Source organism: Abramis brama (genome assembly GCF_963993115.1).
Source record: "Abramis brama genome assembly, chromosome: 16".
Taxonomy (NCBI): domain Eukaryota; kingdom Metazoa; phylum Chordata; class Actinopteri; order Cypriniformes; family Leuciscidae; genus Abramis; species Abramis brama.
Genome location: NC_139978.1, coordinates 34,558,633 through 34,579,079, shown reverse-complemented (window position 1 = coordinate 34,579,079; position 20,447 = coordinate 34,558,633). Strand labels below are relative to the sequence as shown.

At 38.1% G+C, this 20,447-nt stretch overlaps 1 protein-coding gene across 1 annotated transcript in view; it reads left to right on the top strand.

The window, feature by feature from the left end:
• gcn1 (GCN1 activator of EIF2AK4) overlaps positions 1-20,447 on the top strand; it is a 62,559-nt gene that overhangs the window by 29,457 nt on the left and 12,655 nt on the right. Inside the window, exons 32-49 of the mRNA XM_084087899.1 lie at positions 580-745; positions 834-1,028; positions 3,859-4,105; positions 6,043-6,164; positions 6,525-6,639; positions 7,497-7,676; positions 7,856-8,076; positions 9,035-9,103; positions 9,205-9,343; positions 10,864-11,060; positions 11,804-11,946; positions 12,961-13,078; positions 13,226-13,441; positions 14,967-15,131; positions 17,842-18,003; positions 18,558-18,650; positions 19,407-19,550; positions 19,662-19,931. Coding sequence (XP_083944025.1) covers positions 580-745; positions 834-1,028; positions 3,859-4,105; positions 6,043-6,164; positions 6,525-6,639; positions 7,497-7,676; positions 7,856-8,076; positions 9,035-9,103; positions 9,205-9,343; positions 10,864-11,060; positions 11,804-11,946; positions 12,961-13,078; positions 13,226-13,441; positions 14,967-15,131; positions 17,842-18,003; positions 18,558-18,650; positions 19,407-19,550; positions 19,662-19,931 — 2,962 coding nt within the window. The remainder of the gene's footprint in view (positions 1-579; positions 746-833; positions 1,029-3,858; positions 4,106-6,042; positions 6,165-6,524; positions 6,640-7,496; positions 7,677-7,855; positions 8,077-9,034; positions 9,104-9,204; positions 9,344-10,863; positions 11,061-11,803; positions 11,947-12,960; positions 13,079-13,225; positions 13,442-14,966; positions 15,132-17,841; positions 18,004-18,557; positions 18,651-19,406; positions 19,551-19,661; positions 19,932-20,447) is intronic.

The window sequence follows — 20,447 nt, the reverse complement described above, 5'->3', positions numbered from 1 at the left end:
CTCGCTCACGCACCTCTCTCTCGCTCTGCGTCTCGCGCGGCAGAGAGGAGCAGCGTTTTAATTCAGTTAACGGCTCGATTATCAGGATTTTTGTGCAGATTAACATGTTGGAAGGGAGAGCTGGTTTTGTCTTAATGGGTCGCGTTTCAGTCACTATTTCATATTAATTCCGTTGTTCTTTCTCCCTTTCCCCCGTGATTTTGTCGATATTGCGAATATAAGACGACCCCCCATTTTTCAGCCTATTTTTAGGACAAAAACCTTGTCTTATAGTCGGGTATATACGGTACTTGTTTAGCTTTTCAAGGCATGAGGGAAATGATTGGATAACTCGAAACAAGGTTGTCTCGTGCAAAGATGTAATATTCTGGTTATACTTTCAAAATGTATATTAAACATTCCCAGTGCTTCACATTTGCCCACAGAACTCCCATTATAATGCATTTCGTGCGAGTTTACAAAGTGACTTGCAAAGGATTATTTGCGATAATCAGCATCATGCTACAGCATTGAGTTGAAATCACCCAGAGTCATGTATCAGGTGTACGGGCTTGTGAGTGATGCGTTTCCTGTGTGCAGGTGTGGCATTGCTCTGGCGCTGAATAAACTGGCCGAGTTCTTGGATGAGAGTCAGGTATTGCCCCTGTTCCTGTTCTTCGTGCCTGATGCTCTAAACGACAGACACACAGAGGTGCGGCGCTGCATGCTGGAAGCGGCTCTGTCTGCTCTCAACACACACGGCAAGGTAGTGTTACTACATCAGACGCCCCGCCAGCCACGCTCTCGTTCTCCTGAAGCCACGCTCACTCTCTCTCACCGCTTCTGTCTCGCAGGACAATGTGAGCTCTCTGCTGCCCGTGTTCGAGGAGTTCCTGAAGAGCGCGCCGCAGGACGCCAGCTATGACTCTGTGAGGCAGAGTGTGGTCATCCTCATGGGCTCGCTGGCCAAACATCTGGACAAGAGTGACCCGAAAGTCAAACCCATCATGGCCAAGCTGATCACTGCCCTCTCAACTCCGTCACAACAGGTCTACTGCTATTTTTGCTCGTTTACTTTGTATTAACATCCATCTCGGATGGTCAAGTTTATTTTTATAGCACTTTTCACAATACTCCTTGTTTCATAGCAGTAGGGCTGGGAGGAAAAAAATTTATTCACCGAACTATCGCGATTCCTTTTGTTTACAGAATCGATATTAATTAAAATGAAATTGCTTTATTTTTGTCCTTGCTTATAGATGAGGTTGACAGAAGTTAGCCACTTTTGTTCCAACAGAGGATGGAATGTGTCGTTATCTATGAGTGTTTAGTGTCGTAATATCACAAGTGGACGCGTGGAAGAGACGTGAGACTGAATGCACTGAAAAGCTCTCACTGTGATCTCGATTCAAACACTCACGCAATTTTCTTCCAATTCGTCTGTCTATTAAGCCTTAAGCCAAATCATATCGCAACATTCAAAGCTATTGTCGCTGAGTCGTCATAAAACAGCTTCACAAACAGTCTTTTCAACCTCATAGTATCAGTATTTCTGTGATACAATAGTTTATATTATCACAGAAGTACTGGGATAAAAGTTTAAAGTTCAAATATAAACGATGTCTACGGTAGCGATCAAAATCAGCTTTTGACTTTTCAACTTGGCACTTAAAATAACGCATTTATCGATTACATTGTTTCGCCACTAGGTGGCGACAAGTGACTGTTTTATTCAAGAGAATGTAGTACTGTATGATGCTTCTGAAATAAAAGTCAGAAAGATGTGATGAATTGCTTTTATAATTATGACTCATCGTGTACATCATGTACAGTCTGTATAAGTGTATGATTTAGCTTTTCCCCATGGTCTAGTGTAAAAAAATAATAACATCGCAATGCATTGCAATATCGAATCGGCATATATTGTTTATATTATATTGTAATATTATATCGGCACCCAAGTATCGTGATAGTATCGAATCGGGAGATAGGTGTATCGTCCCAGCCCTACAAAGCAGCTTTTCCATGCGTGATTAACACGATCTTAATCTTCATAATCGCATTTAGCAGATTAGAGCTGGCCGATAATATAGTTATATTTTGCGATGATACAAGCAATCAAGCAGTTGAGATTTACTATATAGTGTGTATATATACAGTGAGGAAAATAAGTATTTGAACACCCTGCTATTTTGCAAGTTCTCCCACTTGGAAATCATGGAGGGGTCTGAAATTGTCATCGTAGGTGCATGTCCACTGTGAGAGACATAATCTAAAAAAAAAAATCCAGAAATCACAATATATGATTTTTTAACTATTTATTTGTATGATACAGCTGCAAATAAGTATTTGAACACCTGTCTATCAGCTAGAATTCTGACCCTCAAAGACCTGTTAGTCTGCCTTTAAAATGTCCACCTCCACTCCATTTATTATCCTAAATTAGATGCACCTGTTTGAGGTCGATAGCTGCATAAAGACACCTGTCCACCCCATACAATCAGTAAGAATCCAACTACTAACATGGCCAAGACCAAAGAGCTGTCCAAAGACACTAGAGACAAAATTGTACACCTCCACAAGGCTGGAAAGGGCTACGGGGAAATTGCCAAGCAGCTTGGTGAAAAAAGGTCCACTGTTGGAGCAATCATTAGAAAATGGAAGAAGCTAAACATGACTGTCAATCTCCCTCGGACTGGGGCTCCATGCAAGATCTCACCTCGTGGGGTCTCAATGATCCTAAGAAAGGTGAGAAATCAGCCCAGAACTACACGGGAGGAGCTGGTCAATGACCTGAAAAGAGCTGGGACCACCATTTCCAAGGTTACTGTTGGTAATACACTAAGACGTCATGGTTTGAAATCATGCATGGCACGGAAGGTTCCCCTGCTTAAACCAGCACATGCCAAGGCCCGTCTTAAGTTTGCCAATGACCATTTGGATGATCCAGAGGAGTCATGGGAGAAAGTCATGTGGTCAGATGAGACCAAAATAGAACTTTTTGGTCATAATTCCACTAACCGTGTTTGGAGGAAGAAGAATGATGAGTACCATCCCAAGAACACCATCCCTACTGTGAAGCATGGGGGTGGTAGCATCATGCTTTGGGGGTGTTTTTCTGCACATGGGACAGGGCGACTGCACTGTATTAAGGAGAGGATGACCGGGGCCATGTATTGCGAGATTTTGGGGAACAACCTCCTTCCCTCAGTTAGAGCATTGAAGATGGGTCGAGGCTGGGTCTTCCAACATTTACAATGACCCGAAGCACACAGCCAGGATAACCAAGGAGTGGCTCTGTAAGAAGCATATCAAGGTTCTGGCGTGGCCTAGCCAGTCTCCAGACCTAAACCCAATAGAGAATCTTTGGAGGGAGCTCAAACTCCGTGTTTCTCAGCGACAGCCCAGAAACCTGACTGATCTAGAGAAGATCTGTGTGGAGGAGTGGGCCAAAATCCCTCCTGCAGTGTGTGCAAACCTGGTGAAAAACTACAGGAAACGTTTGACCTCTGTAATTGCAAACAAAGGCTACTGTACCAAATATTAACATTGATTTTCTCAGGTGTTCAAATACTTATTTGCAGCTGTATCATACAAATAAATAGTTAAAAAATCATACATTGTGATTTCTGGATTTTTTTTTTTAGATTATGTCTCTCACAGTGGACATGCACCTACGATGACAATTTCAGACCCCTCCATGATTTCTAAGTGGGAGAACTTGCAAAATAGCAGGGTGTTCAAATACTTATTTTCCTCACTGTATGTATTTGTAATTACTGTTTGGTTATTTGTCTCATTAAGTGACCATTTAGTGATGCATATAAATGACAGCGTTAAAATATTCCCACGCATCCCTCTCTGTCTGGTCCTGCTCAGGTTCAGGAGTCGGTGGCGAGTTGTCTCCCTCCTCTGGTTCCTGCTATAAAGGAGGACGCTGGTGGGATGGTGCGGAAGCTCCTGCAGCTCCTGTTGGAGAGCGATAAATACGCCGAGCGGAAGGGAGCCGCTTACGGGCTGGCCGGGCTGGTCAAAGGTCTGGGAATCCTGTCTCTCAAACAGCAGGAGATCATGAGCACTCTGACAGACGCCATCCAGGACAAGAAGAACTCACGACGCAGAGAAGGTGAGGGAGGCTGCGGCTTACAAAGCATTGTTTAAGAAAATAATTTAATGCATTAAATTTAAGTGACGTGCTTTATTGACATGACAAATTATATATATATATACAGGGCTCGACATTAAGGCTTGTCCGCTTGTCCGGGACAAGTGGATTTTTTTGTAGGACAAGTGGAAGAGAAAATTAGTTGTCCCACTGGACAAGTTAAATTTCAAACAAAATAAAATGCCATGTTACTTCACGTTATGTGCCACTCATTACGTCTATAATTTTACAGATTTAATTTTACCGATTTGAGACGTCGCATAACTGCCAGATTCAAACTGTGCTTTCGCGCGTTGGCTGGCGCTGAGCCAGAGTCGGACGCGTTCAGCGCTGTCATATATCACAACTAAGCAGTGTTTTCAACCACATAATGATTATTTTAGGTTTCAGATATTTAAATACACATAAGCACGAGTAAAACAATAAATTTGTAGTTTGTAAAATACACACTGATGTCTGTGGAAGCAGCAATAACAATCTATTCAAATATAATTTGCTGACATGTGTTATTCATATCAGACAAACATAGTGGAAGTAACTATAAAGTTTACTCTATTCTTCTCAGTTCACCGGCCACTTTCTTGCATTTATTTCGGGAGAAACTGATGAATTCACGTGCTGTAAGTCCGACTGACAAGACAACATTGTGGCGCCCTGCCCATCTCATGTTATAGATCAAGATTATTTATAAAGGTTTTTAAACGACCAAACACACTCACTTACACGTATTTGAGAATCGGAATATCAGACAGGGGTGCGTTTCCCGAAAGCATCGTTAGCCAACTATGGTCGCAAGTTCATCGCAATGTCCATTGAACTCTATTGTAACGACGGAACTTGCGACCATAGTTGGCCAACGATGCTTTCGGGAAACGCACCCCAGGCTAGTTGATGACATGGTTATTGTGGCTGCGGTGTATCGCGTGACGCGTCGCCATGGAAACATTAAAGGGAACGTTCGCCTTGAAAAAACTCATTCTGGGGGTGGGGGTGTCAGTTAGAATATTTTAAACTTATGCGTGAAAGGGTTAAAGAAAAGATCAAAAATAAATATTTGTGTGTGCTGTAAAGTAGTTAGAAGAAAAAAAAATCGGAATCGGCAGGTCAAACTCAATGAAAAATCGGAAATCGGAATCGGCCTAGAAAATTGTAATCGGTGCATCTCTATGTCTACAAAATTATTTTAGATATAGTATACAGTAAGTCTAGCTAGCTTGCAAATACTGAGGATACCTACAAGAGTCACCACTTCCTCTGGTGATACACTGCACACCAGCGTGCAAAGTATTACTTTGTATTATGGAGTCTGGAGATCTGGAGTCTGGAGATCCTTATTTCTTGTTGAAGGGGAACTCTATTCTTGGGACACGTTCCTTTCTACTGTTTCAACTGAATTTTATTAATATTGATAGTGTTTGGATGCTTTCAATGGTTTGTTCGAATTCTGCATTAGCAAAACACACACACACAAAAAAAAGATAAAATGATAAGATTATTATGCTTCTAGCATGTTATATGTTTGACTCTTGCATTGTCAATACAATGCTTCTTGATGGAAATAAATGCATACATGTACACATACATACATGGAGCGAAGGTAATAAACTAAGGTTGTATTATTAATAATAAATAAATAAATAAAACATTAAAACGAAGCAAAAACTAAACTGAAATTAAAAACAACAATGCAAATAAAGGAAACCAGTAATATGAACTAATTAAGTAATGATGAAATAAATAGCAGATTCGAGTCCCATTCCTTGCTCTCTTCCTTTCCACAGAAAGTTAAACTTTTAATAAATAAATAAATAAAGTAGCATGTTATAATTGAGCTAGAGCATGAAGAAAAATAGTAAGAGTTGAAGGGTAGACTAAGCCCTTAATGTTCTCTCTCACAGGTGCTCTGTTCGCGTTTGAGATGTTGTGTAACATGCTGGGGAAGTTATTTGAACCGTATGTGGTCCACGTCCTCCCGCACCTGCTGCTCTGTTTTGGTGATGGGAACCAGTACGTCAGAGAGGTATGAACACTGGGGTTTTTTGCCCACACTTGTGGTCTTTGCACTTGACCACTTGTCTACTTACATGACGTGTTTCCTGTATTTGGCCGAAGTGTTCAAGTAGGTGTGAAGACTGTAAGTCTTTCCCTTTTTATTGTGACTATCATTGCGATATTGATGCTAAAACGATATATTGTGCAGCCCTAACCACTACCATTATCACATATGCTATGATAATCAGATGTTTTTATTGGCTGTGTCTGTGTATTGTCACTTTTCTTCTGCTTTCACTAAGGATGGACAAATATATAATATTGTAAATGAATGCATGTGTCCTTTACTCTACATGCGGCGTCATGATGTGTTGTTTTGCTGTGTCAGGCTGCGGACGACTGTGCCAAGGCCGTGATGAGGAACCTGAGCGCTCACGGGGTGAAGCTGGTGCTGCCGTCTCTGCTGGTGGCGCTGGAGGAGGAGTCCTGGAGAACCAAAGCAGGTCTGCTTCTCACTGCACACTGTCATATGCAGACACCGCATTCATTTCAGATATTACCCATGTTGATTTTACCATATGAATGTGTAAAAATGAATTTGTGTGTTTTTTTTTAATGTTAATTCTTGGGAAGCTAAATAGTTTTTGAGAGTGTAGTATTCAGCCCTATAATTATTTTTTTATTTTAATTTTTTATTTAGTACGTTTAATAAAAAAAAGTTGTTTTATTATACTACATATTATTCTAATTATTATAATGATAATTTTTTATTATAATTACCATTTTTTATTTTATATTATTATTATTATATTTTTATTAATCATCGCCATCTCACATGGAAATGCAGAGCATTGTCTAATTATTTCTTATAGTATTTTGTATTTTAATTATATTTATGGTTTCTTTCATACTTATGTATTTTAGATTATTATTATTTGTATTTTATAATTAATCATTATCACTGTCTCGCATGGAAATGCAGAGCATTGTTTATTTTATTATTTTAATTTTATTATAATATTTTAATTATTATAATTATTTATTTCATATATTTTTTATTAATCATTATCACCGTCTCGCATGGAAATGCAGAACATTGTTTATTTTATTATTTTAATTTTCTTATAATATTTTAATTGTTATAATTATTTCATATATTTATTTTAATCATTATCACTGTCTCACATGGAAATACAGAATGTTTTACATTTATTATTTTATATTTAATTATAAATGTTTTTTATTTTAATCTTTATAATTATATATTATTTATTTAATATATATATATTTTTGTTGTTAATCATTATCACTATCATACATGAAGCATAGTGTTTTAGTTTTCTGTCTAATCCGTGTGTAGGGTCCGTGGAGTTGTTGGGTGCGATGGCGTACTGTGCTCCTAAGCAGTTGTCCTCGTGTCTGCCGAACATCGTCCCCAAGCTGACGGAGGTTCTGACGGACTCTCATGTGAAGGTGCAGAAGGCCGGTCAGCAAGCGCTCCGACAGATCGGCTCTGTTATCCGCAACCCTGAGATCCTGGGTATGAAACATTCATGTTTGAAGAAAGTGCTTAAAGCATTATTTGTCAGTCTAGGATGTTTGAAAGAATCCCAGCGGTCTGTGTGTTGTGTTTTGTTTGGGTGGGAGGTGTGGCACAGTGTTAAAGGACTGGGGCTTTAATGTTGTGATGACACTGAACTGATATTGTGAATTCGGCAGCGATCACCCCCATCCTGCTGGACGCTTTGACTGACCCGTCTCATAGGACGCATCACTGCCTGCAAACGCTGCTGGACACCAAGTTTGTGCACTTCATCGACGCTCCGTCTCTGGCTCTGATAATGCCCATCGTCCAGAGAGCGTTCCAGGACCGATCCACCGACACGCGCAAGATGGCCGCGCAGATCATCGGAAACATGTACTCGCTAACCGACCAGAGGGTAGGACGTGATTCTCACCTGACCGAAACCTAAATATTGTGTTGATGTTAGAAATGTTGAAAAGTTGACAACCTCTGGTTCCTTTTTTCTCCACCCAAGAAATCCAAGCAGATTGGATCAGCCACATTTGCAACCATTCAAAAACAAAAGATACACATACAATACCCTTCAAAAGTTCCTAAAAAAATTAGTTGTTGGAAAAATTAATTCAGCAAGGACACATTAAATTGATCAAAAGTGACAGTTATAATGTTACAAAAAAAAATTCTTTAAAATAAATGCTGTTCTTTTCATCATAGAATCCTGAAATCTATCAGTTTCCACAAAAATATGAAGCAGCACGACTGTTTTCAACATTAATAATAATCAGAAATGTTTCTTGAGCAGCAAAACAGCATATTAGAATGATTTCTGAAGGATCATGTGACACTGAAGACACTGAATCTGAAAATTAATAAATAATATATTACATTTTAAAATATACATTCAGAAAGAAAACAGTTATTTTAAATTTCAATAATATTTCTGTTATTACTATATTTTTGACCGGAGCAAGAGACTTGTTTGTCAAAAACAAACAAAAAATTCTTAATGATTCCAAACTTTTCACTGGTATTGAAATAACAGTTTTATTATGTATTTAACATTTCAAAGCATTCAGTTATTTATATAACCGTTTTTAATGTATTTGTTTTTTAAATAAATAATGTGGCTTGAGCATCCGTATACAGCCTGCAGTATAAAATGGTTCATTTATTATTTATATTAAATTATTTATTATATAATTCTAATTGAAATAGAAATAAATATAATTGCTAGATTATTTATATAAAATTCTATTAGAATTAAAATGCTTTTTAAAAAGCTTAAGTTTAGATAAGAACACCCGTTAACCATGGTAAATCACTGTAACACACGGCCTTGAGTGGCTCATTGCTCTAATTGCTCTTTTTTTTAGGATCTGTCTCCATACCTACCCAGCGTGATTCCAGGACTCAAAGCGTCTCTGTTGGACCCCGTGCCCGAGGTAATATAGTCTGCACTGATCCGTGGAAACTCTTAAAGCCCACTCATAAACCGTGTTATATGTGAAGGCTGTTTTTAATGGCGTCTGTCAATCTCTCTCAGGTGCGGACCGTGTCTGCTAAGGCTCTGGGTGCCATGGTGAAGGGTATGGGCGAGTCTTGCTTTGATGATCTGGTGCCGTGGCTCATGGAGACGCTGGCGTCAGAACAGAGCTCTGTGGACCGCTCTGGTGCCGCTCAAGGTGATTCACTGCACCATTAGAGGGCAGCAGAGAGATGCAGAACACACACACACACACACACACTACCAGGGCTTGAAGTGCACCTTTCCCCAGAGGATGACATGTGCTCTTAAAAGAACACACCGACTTTTTGGGACTTCAGCTTATTCACCGTATCCCTTCTCATCTCCGTGCGTGCCGTAACTCTGTCTGACGCACCCACCGCTAGCCTAGCTTAGCACAAAGACTGGAGGTAGCAGTGCTTCTCCTTCTGAGAATATAGTTCCCAGTATGTATACGGTTAGAAGATGGCTGTGTCTCATGTGACCTTGTTATTTGTACACGCTGTGACTATACAAATCACAACATGTAAATAGGAAAATGTTGGCGTTATTTTGACACTTATTGGGAGCGGTATGCTAGCTGGAGCAGTTTACCTCCAGTCTTTGTGCTAAGCTTGGCTAGCGGTGGGTGCGTCAGACAGGGTTACGGCACGCGCGGAGATGAGAAGGGTGTGTATGGACTTATCTAACTCTGGGGGATACGGTGAATAAGCTAAAGTCCCAAAAAGTCGGCGTGTTCCTTTAAGTTAAATAGTTGTGTTTTTCCCTAATAAAGGGAAAATCTATATATTGAGTAATTACGTTCTAAGTTTTTTCTTCCTGTGATGGTGAATTAGACGCCAGATATAGTTTAATTATAAGCAAGCCCAAAATAAATCGAGAATCTTATTTTAAAACATCTATGCTTCGCTATTGCCAGCTCCTCATTCAAAAAGATGAGAAAGATATGAAAAATATGCACTCTTAAAACCATCTTCAATATAAACACCAAGTAAACATTGTCATACTTCATCAGCAGTAGATCATAAGCAATCTATTGGCATAAATGTGTAGTATTCATTGTAAACTGCTCTGAAACCGTGAGCCTGTAGAATGTGAAACGGCATCATGTTCCCACTTTTTATTTATATTATTTATATAATTAAATCATCGCCTTATGAAATTTAATAATCACTTTAGGCTCTATCATGATTCCTGTTTTTCTATCCCCATATTTAAGACCTCTTACAATATATAAAAACAAATTGTTATGCCATAAGATAAGACTTTTTATGACCTTAAATTTCATGAAACTGGAACTGAGCAACACAGTCATTTTTATTAAAATATATATATAGTTTGCACACATCTATTTTTAGTCTCAAATATGAGTGCACTTGCACCATCAAGCCCTGATTACACCAGCATACCAGTGTGTTTGTCTTTCTGCCTGACTGTATTAGGCAAGGCCAGGCAAGTTTATTTATACAGCAGATTTCATACACTGGCAATTCAAAGTGCTTTACATAGAAAGGAATACAAATAATCACAAAATAAAAGCAAGGAAAATTAAAACAGTTATTCAAAATGCTTTACATAGAAAGGAATTAAAATTTCACACTATGGTAATTCAAAGTGCTTTGCATAGAAAATGAGCACAAAATATAAGCAGTTAAAATGAATGAATTGTATTAATGTTGTGCTGCATTCCTCCGTTAGGTCTGGCTGAGGTGATGGCAGCGTTAGGTGTGGAGAAGCTGGATAAACTGATGCCAGACGTGGTCCAGACGGCCAGTAAGGTGGACATCGCTTCTCACGTCAGAGACGGATACATCATGATGTTCATCTACCTCCCTCTGACCTTTGGGGACAAATTCACCCCATACGTGGGTCCCATCATCCCCTGCATCCTAAAGGTCAGACAACATGTTTAAATACTTATTAATCATTTCACATTGTTTCTCTTGTGCATTTTCAAGTTCAACTGACGTTCAAAAAGTTAAAATTTCAACACAGTATTTAAATTGTGTGATGTCAACATGAAATCAAAATTATGTGATGCTTTATTTTCTTAATAAAATAAATATAGATTTATTATGAGAATGTTTATTTTAATAATTAAGCAAATGTTTACATTTTAATATTTAAGAATGTATTTTCTTACTAATAAATTATTATTAAAGTGGTTAATGTTTATTTTTCTAATATTTATTTATAAAAATAAATATTAAGAAATGTATTTTCTTAGTTATAATAATTTATTACTAAGAAAATAAATATCTCAATATGTATTTTATTAATTTAAATATTAATTAATTAATGTGAATTCGTTTATTTTCGTTATATTTAAGAAAATAAATATTAATAAATAAATAAATATTTATTTATTTTCTTAATAAATTTTCCTGGTTATTGTGCATTGATGGATCAGTCCATGTTTCACTGAAGAAAAACTTTCATTAAAATGTAATAACTCTCGTTAACTGTATTTTAAGAACCAGGCCATGTGGGTGGGAAAAAATATGAACTAATAATATCCTATTCTACTTTGCACAATTCAGTCAGGATGGCATTCATTCCTTGTTATTTCCCACTAAATATTGTTTCACTCTCAAATTCATAATTGCGTTGCATTACGTTACTGTGTGTGTGTGTTCAGGCTCTGGCCGATGAGAACGAGTACGTGCGAGACACGGCCCTGCGTGCGGGCCAGCGCATCATCAGCATGTACGCCGAGACCGCCATCGCTTTACTTCTGCCAGAGCTGGAGCAGGGCCTGTTCGATGACCTCTGGAGGATCAGGTACCACACACACACTCTCCCATCAGCCTTTTAAAGGGATAGTTCACCCAAAAATGAAAATTAGCCCATGATTTACTCACCCTGAAGTCATCCTAGGTGTATACAACATTCTGCTTTCAGACGAATACAATCAGAGTTATGTTAAAAAATGTCCTGGCTCTTCCAAGCTTTATAATGGCCGTTTATGTTTTGAAGTCTATAAAAGCGCATTCATCCATTATAAAAGTGCTCCACACGGCTCTGCGGGGGTTAATAAAGGCTTTCTGAAGCGAAGTGATGCGATTTTGTAAGAAAAATATCCATATTTAAAACTTTATGGACTAAAATAACTAGCTTCCTACAGACGGCCTACACAAGTCGACTTATGGCAAATGAGCAACACTGGACCTGACGCATTGACAAATAGAGCAAAACAAAACACCAGTCACGAATTAGAAGTCTAAAACGAGAATTTCTAAAGAGAAATGTGGGAGGAGCTTGAGTTTGTTGCCCCGCCCTGTTTGTTTGAACCGCGAGAGGCGTCAAAGCTTACGCTACTCCTACATCTACGTCATACATCGTCCAGTGTTGCTCTTTTGCCGTAAGTCGACTTGCGTATGTCCGTTTGCTGGAAGCTAGTTATTTTAGTCTTATTATAAAGTTTTAAATATGTATATTTTTCTTACACGAACGCATCGCTTCACTTCAGAAGGCCTTTATTAACCCCCGCAGAGCCGTGTGGAGGACTTTTATAAAGGATGGATGCACTTTGAAGGACTTCCAAAAACAAAAACCCATTCACTCCCGTTATAAAGCTTGGAAGAGCTAGGACATTTTTTAACATAACTCCGACTGTATTCGTCTGAAAGAAGAATGTCGTATACACCTAGGATGGGTTTCAGGGTGAGTAAATCATGGGCTAATTTTCATTTTTGGGTGAACTATCCCTTTAAATGGTCCTTCCATCAGTTCACAAGTTCAGACTGTTGCTGGTGCTGATGCTGATGCTGATGCTGAGGGTTTGTGTGTTCTTAGATTCAGCTCGGTGCAGTTGCTAGGAGACCTGCTGTTCCATATCTCCGGGGTATCGGGAAAGATGACAACAGAGACGGCGTCAGAGGATGACAATTTTGGCACGGCCCAGTCGAACAAGGTAGCACATAATGAGCCCCTGGATTCATGGCATTCAGGACAGCTGTGCTTTCATTAGAATACGAAAATATATTCCTCACTTCCTGTTGTGTCCGTGTTTCTAGGAAACAGTGTGTGTAAATGTTGTATTTTTACTGACTTTCCCCAGGCCATCATTGGAGCACTGGGCGCAGAGAGACGTAACCGTGTGCTTTCGGGGCTCTACATGGGCCGCTCAGACACACAGCTGGTGGTGAGACAGGCGTCTCTTCATGTGTGGAAGATCGTGGTGTCCAACACGCCACGCACGCTTCGAGAAATCCTGCCCACCCTCTTCACACTCCTGCTGGGCTTCCTGGCCTCCACCTGTCCGGACAAGAGAACGGTACAACCACTGCACTCCATTTTCAGCCTCTACAGAAAAACATGCATGTGTCACTGCAAAAAAGGCTTTTCTTACTTAGTATTTTTGTTTGGTTTCCAGTCCAAATATCAAAAAATTCTTAAATCAAGATGCATTTACTAGATAAGTAAAATTAAATAAGATATTATGTCTTGTTTCCTGGGGGAATTAATCAAAACTAAGTGAGTTTTTGCTTAAAACAAGCAAAATTATTTGTCCACGGGGTAAGAAAAATAATCTCAATTCAAACAGAAACAAGATTATTTTTCTTACCCCGTGGACAGATAATTTTGCTTGTTTTAAGCAAAAACTCCCTTAACTTTGATTAATTCCCCCAGGAAACAAGACATAATATCTTTTCTAATTTTGCTTATCTAGTAAATGCATCTTGATTTAAGAATTTTTAGATATTTGGACTGGAAACCAGACAAAAATACTAAGTAAGAAAAGCATTTTTTGCAGTGTGGTGTTTGGAAATTGGTTTCCATTCAAATAATTACATCAGAATTGTAGTCGAGTTGTAGTTTTACATTATTTGGAAAGCAACGTGTATTTAGGATCATACACATTGTGGCGTAATGATATTTATTTATACATAACTTTTTAGATTTTGATTAATAAAATACAGTAATAAAATTGTAGCAGGACTTTTGTGTAGTTTGGAAATCAATGTGTATTTACCTTCATGCACATTGTGCTGTAATGTTTTTATCATTATTTAAATTTTTTATTTTTTTTTGGTCTAGATTTTGATGATGATTTTGACTTTTATGTAATTTGTAAAGCATTGTGTATTTAGCATTATCGCAACATATTGTGCTGTAATGCAGATTATTATGGCATAATAAAATATTTATTTTTTAAGATCTTTTATTTATTTTCTTTTTCTTTTTCTTTTTTTTTGATGAATAAACTACTACTTCTATAGTAGGACTTATGTAGTTTGTAAATCAATGTGTATTTACCTTCATACACATTGTGCTGTAATGTTTTTATTATTATTATTATTATTATTATTTAAAAGAGTTTTTTGTTTTTTTTTGGTCTAGATTTTGATGAATAAAATACAGTAATGAACTGTAGTACGACTTTTATATCATTTGGAAAGCATTATGCAGTTAATAGCATTATCCACATTGTGCTATAATAATGCAGATTAATATACCATAAGTATGCCAAAATGAAATTATACAATACTTTTTAAAATTAGATTTTTTTTGGTAAATTTTTATTTTATTTTTCAAATTTATTTATTTATAATTTTTTTGATTAATAAAATACCGTAATGAATTATAGTAGGACTTTTACGTCATGTGGAAATCAATGTGTATTTAGCATCATCAGCATTGTGCCGTCATGTTTCCGTAATTATTATTTATTTTTTCATTATTAATTATTACTTATTATTATTTCTTTTCATCATAGATTTTGATGAATAACCGACAGTAATGCCTTGCTCGTGTTGTTAAAGTTAATGGTCTGTGTTTCTCCGTCTGTCCTGCTCCAGATCGCTGCTCGTACTTTGGGTGACCTGGTGAGGAAACTGGGTGAGAAGATCCTGCCCGAGATCATTCCCATCCTGGAGGAAGGTCTGCGCTCAGACAAGAGTGACGAGAGGCAGGGCGTGTGTATTGGCCTCAGCGAGATCATGAAGTCCACCAGCAAAGATGCAGTGAGTTGCAGCTGATAGAATAATGCTCAGCTGCTTGATTTTGTTCATATCATTAGCCGAACAATTGGTCCCAGGAACTTTTTTCCCCCGCCAGACTTGTTGCGTTCTGCATTTCCACCGCGGTCTAAAGTACCGTGAAGATTAGGCAAATTAGTCCGGTGAAGTAGGACTGCGCGCTACAGTTCCCACTGGATTTCATCCTCTGAATTTTTAGCTTAATAAAGCCTGAACCTCGTTGTCTATGGAAGGCATTTTCTGCCAAATTTAAATAAATAAATTAAATGATTAAAATGAAAATTAAAACCAGATTAACGATTTCATTACAGAAAACAGTACGCAAAATATGTGACAAAATTGAGAATGAAATTAAATGATTTCATTTTCACAGCATTATCCCTGTCAAATTGAAAAATAAAATGCAATTGCTGATTTCACATTTCATTTTCACTACAGTCTCAAGGCAAGACTGCCAATATTAAAATGAAAAGCCAAACGTGAAAAAGAAACTACAAATACAGTTTTTACAATGCTCTTTAGTAACGCTCACGCAATAATAGTGACACAATTTAAATACAAATGTAAATTTTCGTTTTCATTTTAATTCCTCTTATTTCACAGTTTTCATTTTCGTTTTCATTTTCAAAGACAACCTGCATGCAAATTCTATGTTAATGAGTGGGTGTGGCTTATTCTAGTAACGGCGCTGAGACACGCCTTCTGTAAAGCGAAGTCGTCGACGTCCCGTGTGCATGAGTTGAATGTGTGAAACGAAATTATTTAAATGTGATTATATTCTAATCGAGACGACGAGATATGGCGAAATCTGTTAGTGAGCTTTTGCGGGAAGCTGCCGCAGCATTAGAACATGGAAACAACCAGCCTGACCATGTTAGTTATGATGTTAGACTCAGACTAGACCATAATCGACGATGAGGTTCATTCATGTATTAGGCTGTTTTGGAAATTCAACTATTTGGGTGTACAAAGGTCTTAGTAACACAGTTTCTACAACAATTATAGCCAGACATTAATACCCGCTAGCTTTAACCGAGGACCTCGGCCAATGTTTCATATTCGCGTCGTGCCTAACAACGCCCTTCAGCCGTGACTTATTCAGATACAGCACTAGCCTGTATCTGTCCGCTGTTTAACTGTTACGTGTCTTTTGGTTATTTTAAGTTTGTGTACAAAAAGAATCACAATGCTGATTTTCATTTCCACTAACAACTTCTGGATGAGATCGAGAAAGCGAGTGTACCTGCATTTACAGTAGGCTAGATATAGCATTTTCCTTCAGGTCAGTCCTATATTCATAATAAAAAATCGGTTTGAATGTCCGGTGTGATATCTTGTACTTTTAACAGTTAATAGGGGTTGTCCGTGCCTATAGTCATGTCAGTTGCGTCTTTCTTCTCCGTGATCACAAGTTTGAGTCATTTCAAAAGTCTTCTCTACTGACTGACTGACTCACTCATTAAGACAGTCTTTGTCTCCATCTAATGGAGAAATAATGTAACTTCTTCTGTTGCTTTATGGTCAGGGACTATTTTTTTTTCTCCAGCGGAAGGAATTGGCTTTTAGTGATTCATTTTACTTCATGAAAGTTGCATAGATACATATGTTTCGGGATTAATATTTGTATTGCGTGGTAACCGTTTTATAAAAGCAATAAGGTACTCTAGGCTAGTGCTGTATCTGAATAAGTCACGGCTGAGGGGGCGTTGTTAGGCACGACGCGAATATGAAACATTGGCCGAGGTCCTCGGTTAAAGCTAGCGGGTATTAATGTCTGGCTATAATTGTTGTAGAAATTGTGTTACTAAGACTTCTGTACACCCAAATAGTTGAATTTCCAAAACAGCCTAATACATGAATGAACCTCATCGTCGATTATGGTCTAGTCTGAGTCTAACATCATAATTAGGTTATGAATTCTAGCTTTACAGAAGGCGTGTCTCAGCGCCGTTACTAGAATAAGCCACACCCACTCATTAACATAGAATTTGCATGCAGGTTGTCTTTGAAAATGAAAACGAAAAAATTAAAACTGTGAAATAAGAGGAATTAAAATGAAAACGAAAATTTACATTTGTATTTAAATTGTGTCACTATTATTGCGTGAGCATTACTAAAGAGCATTGTAAAAACTGTATTTGTAGTTTCTTTTTCACGTTTGGCTTTTCATTTTAATATTGGCAGTCTTGCCTTGAGACTGCAGTGAAAATGAAATGTGAAATCACCAAGTGCATTTTATTTTTCAATTTGACAGGGATAATGCTGTGAAAATGAAATAATTTAATTTCATTCTCAATTTTGTCACATTTTTTGCATACAGTTTTCTGTAATGAAATCGTTAATCTGGTTTTAATTTTCATTTTAATCGTTTTATTTATTTATTTAAATTTGGCAGAAAATGCCTTCCATAGTTGTCAGTCCATTGGTCATATTTTTAAAACTACATTGTTGATTCGAATAGCAAACAACTGTTACTGCACGCATTTAAAAAAATCAACCAATCAAAATGCGGCATGAACCAATCAGCATGTTCAGCGCCCAAGTCCCACCCCTGAAAGTCCTGAACTTTGAAAAAGTACAACCTCACAAGCAGGGACGTTCGGAGGGGGAAATGTTTACCAGGAACTTCATTTAGACCCTGGTTCCTGCGGTGGAAACGCAGCTGTTGATCATGTGACTGATGTTTGTGTGTCAGGTTCTGGTGTTCTCCGAGTCTCTGGTTCCCACCGTGAGGAAGGCGCTGTGTGATCCTCTGGAGGAGGTCCGTGAAGCGGCTGCTAAAACCTTCGAGCAGCTCCACGCCACCATCGGTCACCAGGCCCTCGACGACATTCTGCCGGCGCTGCTCAGACAACTGGTACTGCTTTCTACCCACAATCCTCGCCTTTACCTTGCACTACTGTTCTAAACACTACTGTTCACAAGTTTGGGGTTGGTAAGATTTCTTAATGTTTTTGGAAAGAAGTCTCTTCTGCTCACCAAGGCTGCATTTATTTGATCAAAAATACAGTAAAATCTGTATTACGGTAGTCAACATTTGAAGTGGATCCAAACCTTTCATCAAAGTTATACATGAATTTTGTCTTAGGACAACTTTGATTAACTTTTTTGATCCACTTCAAATGCTGACGACTGTATTTGCAAATGTTATTCAATTTTAAAGATTCTTTGATCAATAGAAGGTTCAAAAGAACAGCATTTATTTGAAATGGTTTTTTTTTTTTTTTTAACATTATAAATGTCTTTACTGTCATTTTTGATTAATTTAATGCATCCTTGCTGAATAAAAGTATTGATTTCTTTAAAAGACATCACACTTTTAACCCTAGTTGCCAGTTTCTGTCACCCAAGCTGCTTTGAAGCATGTATGTTTTGTGAAAAGCACTCAAATGTACATGCTTTTTGTTGCAGGAGGACGAAGAGACGTCAGAGTTTGCGTTGGATGGATTGAAACAGGTCATGGCTGTGAAGAGTCGGTCGGTCCTGCCTTATCTGGTTCCCAAGGCGAGTTCTCCTTACTAGTGTCCTCTTTTAACTAACCTGATTTGTAGACTTGTGTGTATACAGGCTTTGACTAACTTCATAAAAGCAGCTTTTTCTGGCCAAGAACTGCCCACCATCTCACTGACATTTAAAGTGATTTAAAGGGTTTTAATGTAATTATTTACAACATTTGTTTACTTGTTGCTAAACATCTCAATGTAAACTATGATATTTCAAAGATTTAATCTCACAAACCTCACTAAACTCTTGCTGCTCTTTATATCCACCCAATACTCCTTAAATCCGACTTTGTTTCCCTGTGCACAATGAAAATTTTAATTTATTCTATTGAAATCTATTCAAATTATACTACTGTATGTATATCCAACCTTACCCGGATACATACAGTACACTCACAATTAGCAATATGCACTATTTGTTAAATCATCAGAATATTAGTCAGCGGTATATTAAAAGTTGTAAATATAGTAAATCCTGAAACACATACAATAAACTCAAGTAAAGCGATATATTCTATAGCAAATCTCACCTGCCTGATTTTTAATTTTGTTGCAAAATGTAACTATATTATCACCCAGCTCTATATATAAAGTTGTATATATACCAGCCAATCAGATTGGAGCTTGCTGCATTGAGAAAGCTCTTGCCATTTTTGTTTTTTTCAGTCTGCATGAGATCTGTGGGCGTTTTGTCTCAGCCTGAGACTAAAATATTCCTTGCACTTGTTTAACTGTTATATTTTTTTATCCTCTATAGCTGACGGCTCCTCCTGTAAACACACGCGTCCTGGCCTTCCTGTCCGCGGTGGCGGGAGACGCTCTGACGCGTCACCTCGGGGTGATTCTTCCCGCGCTGCTCTCCTCTCTCAAACAGAAGCTGGGCTCAGAGGAGTGCCTGCAGGTGAACACCACAGCTGTCAATCATTCATCCTGACCAATCAGCTCTTACTGAAACGGAAATGATGAAGAATCAGAATTTAAGTGCAAATGTGTCTTCTATGGCCTTCGACAGGAGCTGAGCAACTGTCAGACTGTGATCCTCTCGGTGGAGGATGAAGTCGGCCAAAGAATCATCATTGATGATCTCCTGGAGGCCACGCGAGGAGCAGACGCGGGGCTGAGGCAGGCGTCCGTCACCATCCTCAACGGCTACTTCTCTCGAACACGACTGGACTACAGCGTTCACACACGCACACTGCTGTCCGGCCTCATGCGGCTCATGAACGACCCCAACCCAGAAGTGCTCAGCCAGAGCTGGGAAACCATCAACTCCATCACAAAGGTAAACGAAGCTTTCATCCGCGCAGATCTTCTCAAACACCCTGTTTATACCTGGTGTTATCATCTCATGTGATCATAAGACACGAATAGATTAGTTTCATGATTCCTGACCTCTAGTATGAGACTGTTCTCTGATTGCAACTTCTGTAGCAAAAGATAGTTGGGAAGCTTGATTCATTTCTGTAAATCACTTTGTTTCACTTAATCGATTTATATGTAAGTATATGTAGGTAAATATTGCAGTTTATTACTATGAATCATTATATTGTTGCTTATGCACTACCATTCAAAAGTTTGGAGTCTTTATAACAAAAAAAATACAAATAATTTCAAATAAATGCTGTTCTTTTGAACTTTCTATTCATCAAAGATTTTGGAAATGTATCACAGTTTCCACAAAATATGAAGCAACGCAACTGTTTTCAACATTGATAATAATGAGAAATGTTTCTTGAGCAGCAAATCATCACATTAGAATGATTTCTGAAGGATCATGTGACACTGAAGACTGGAGTAA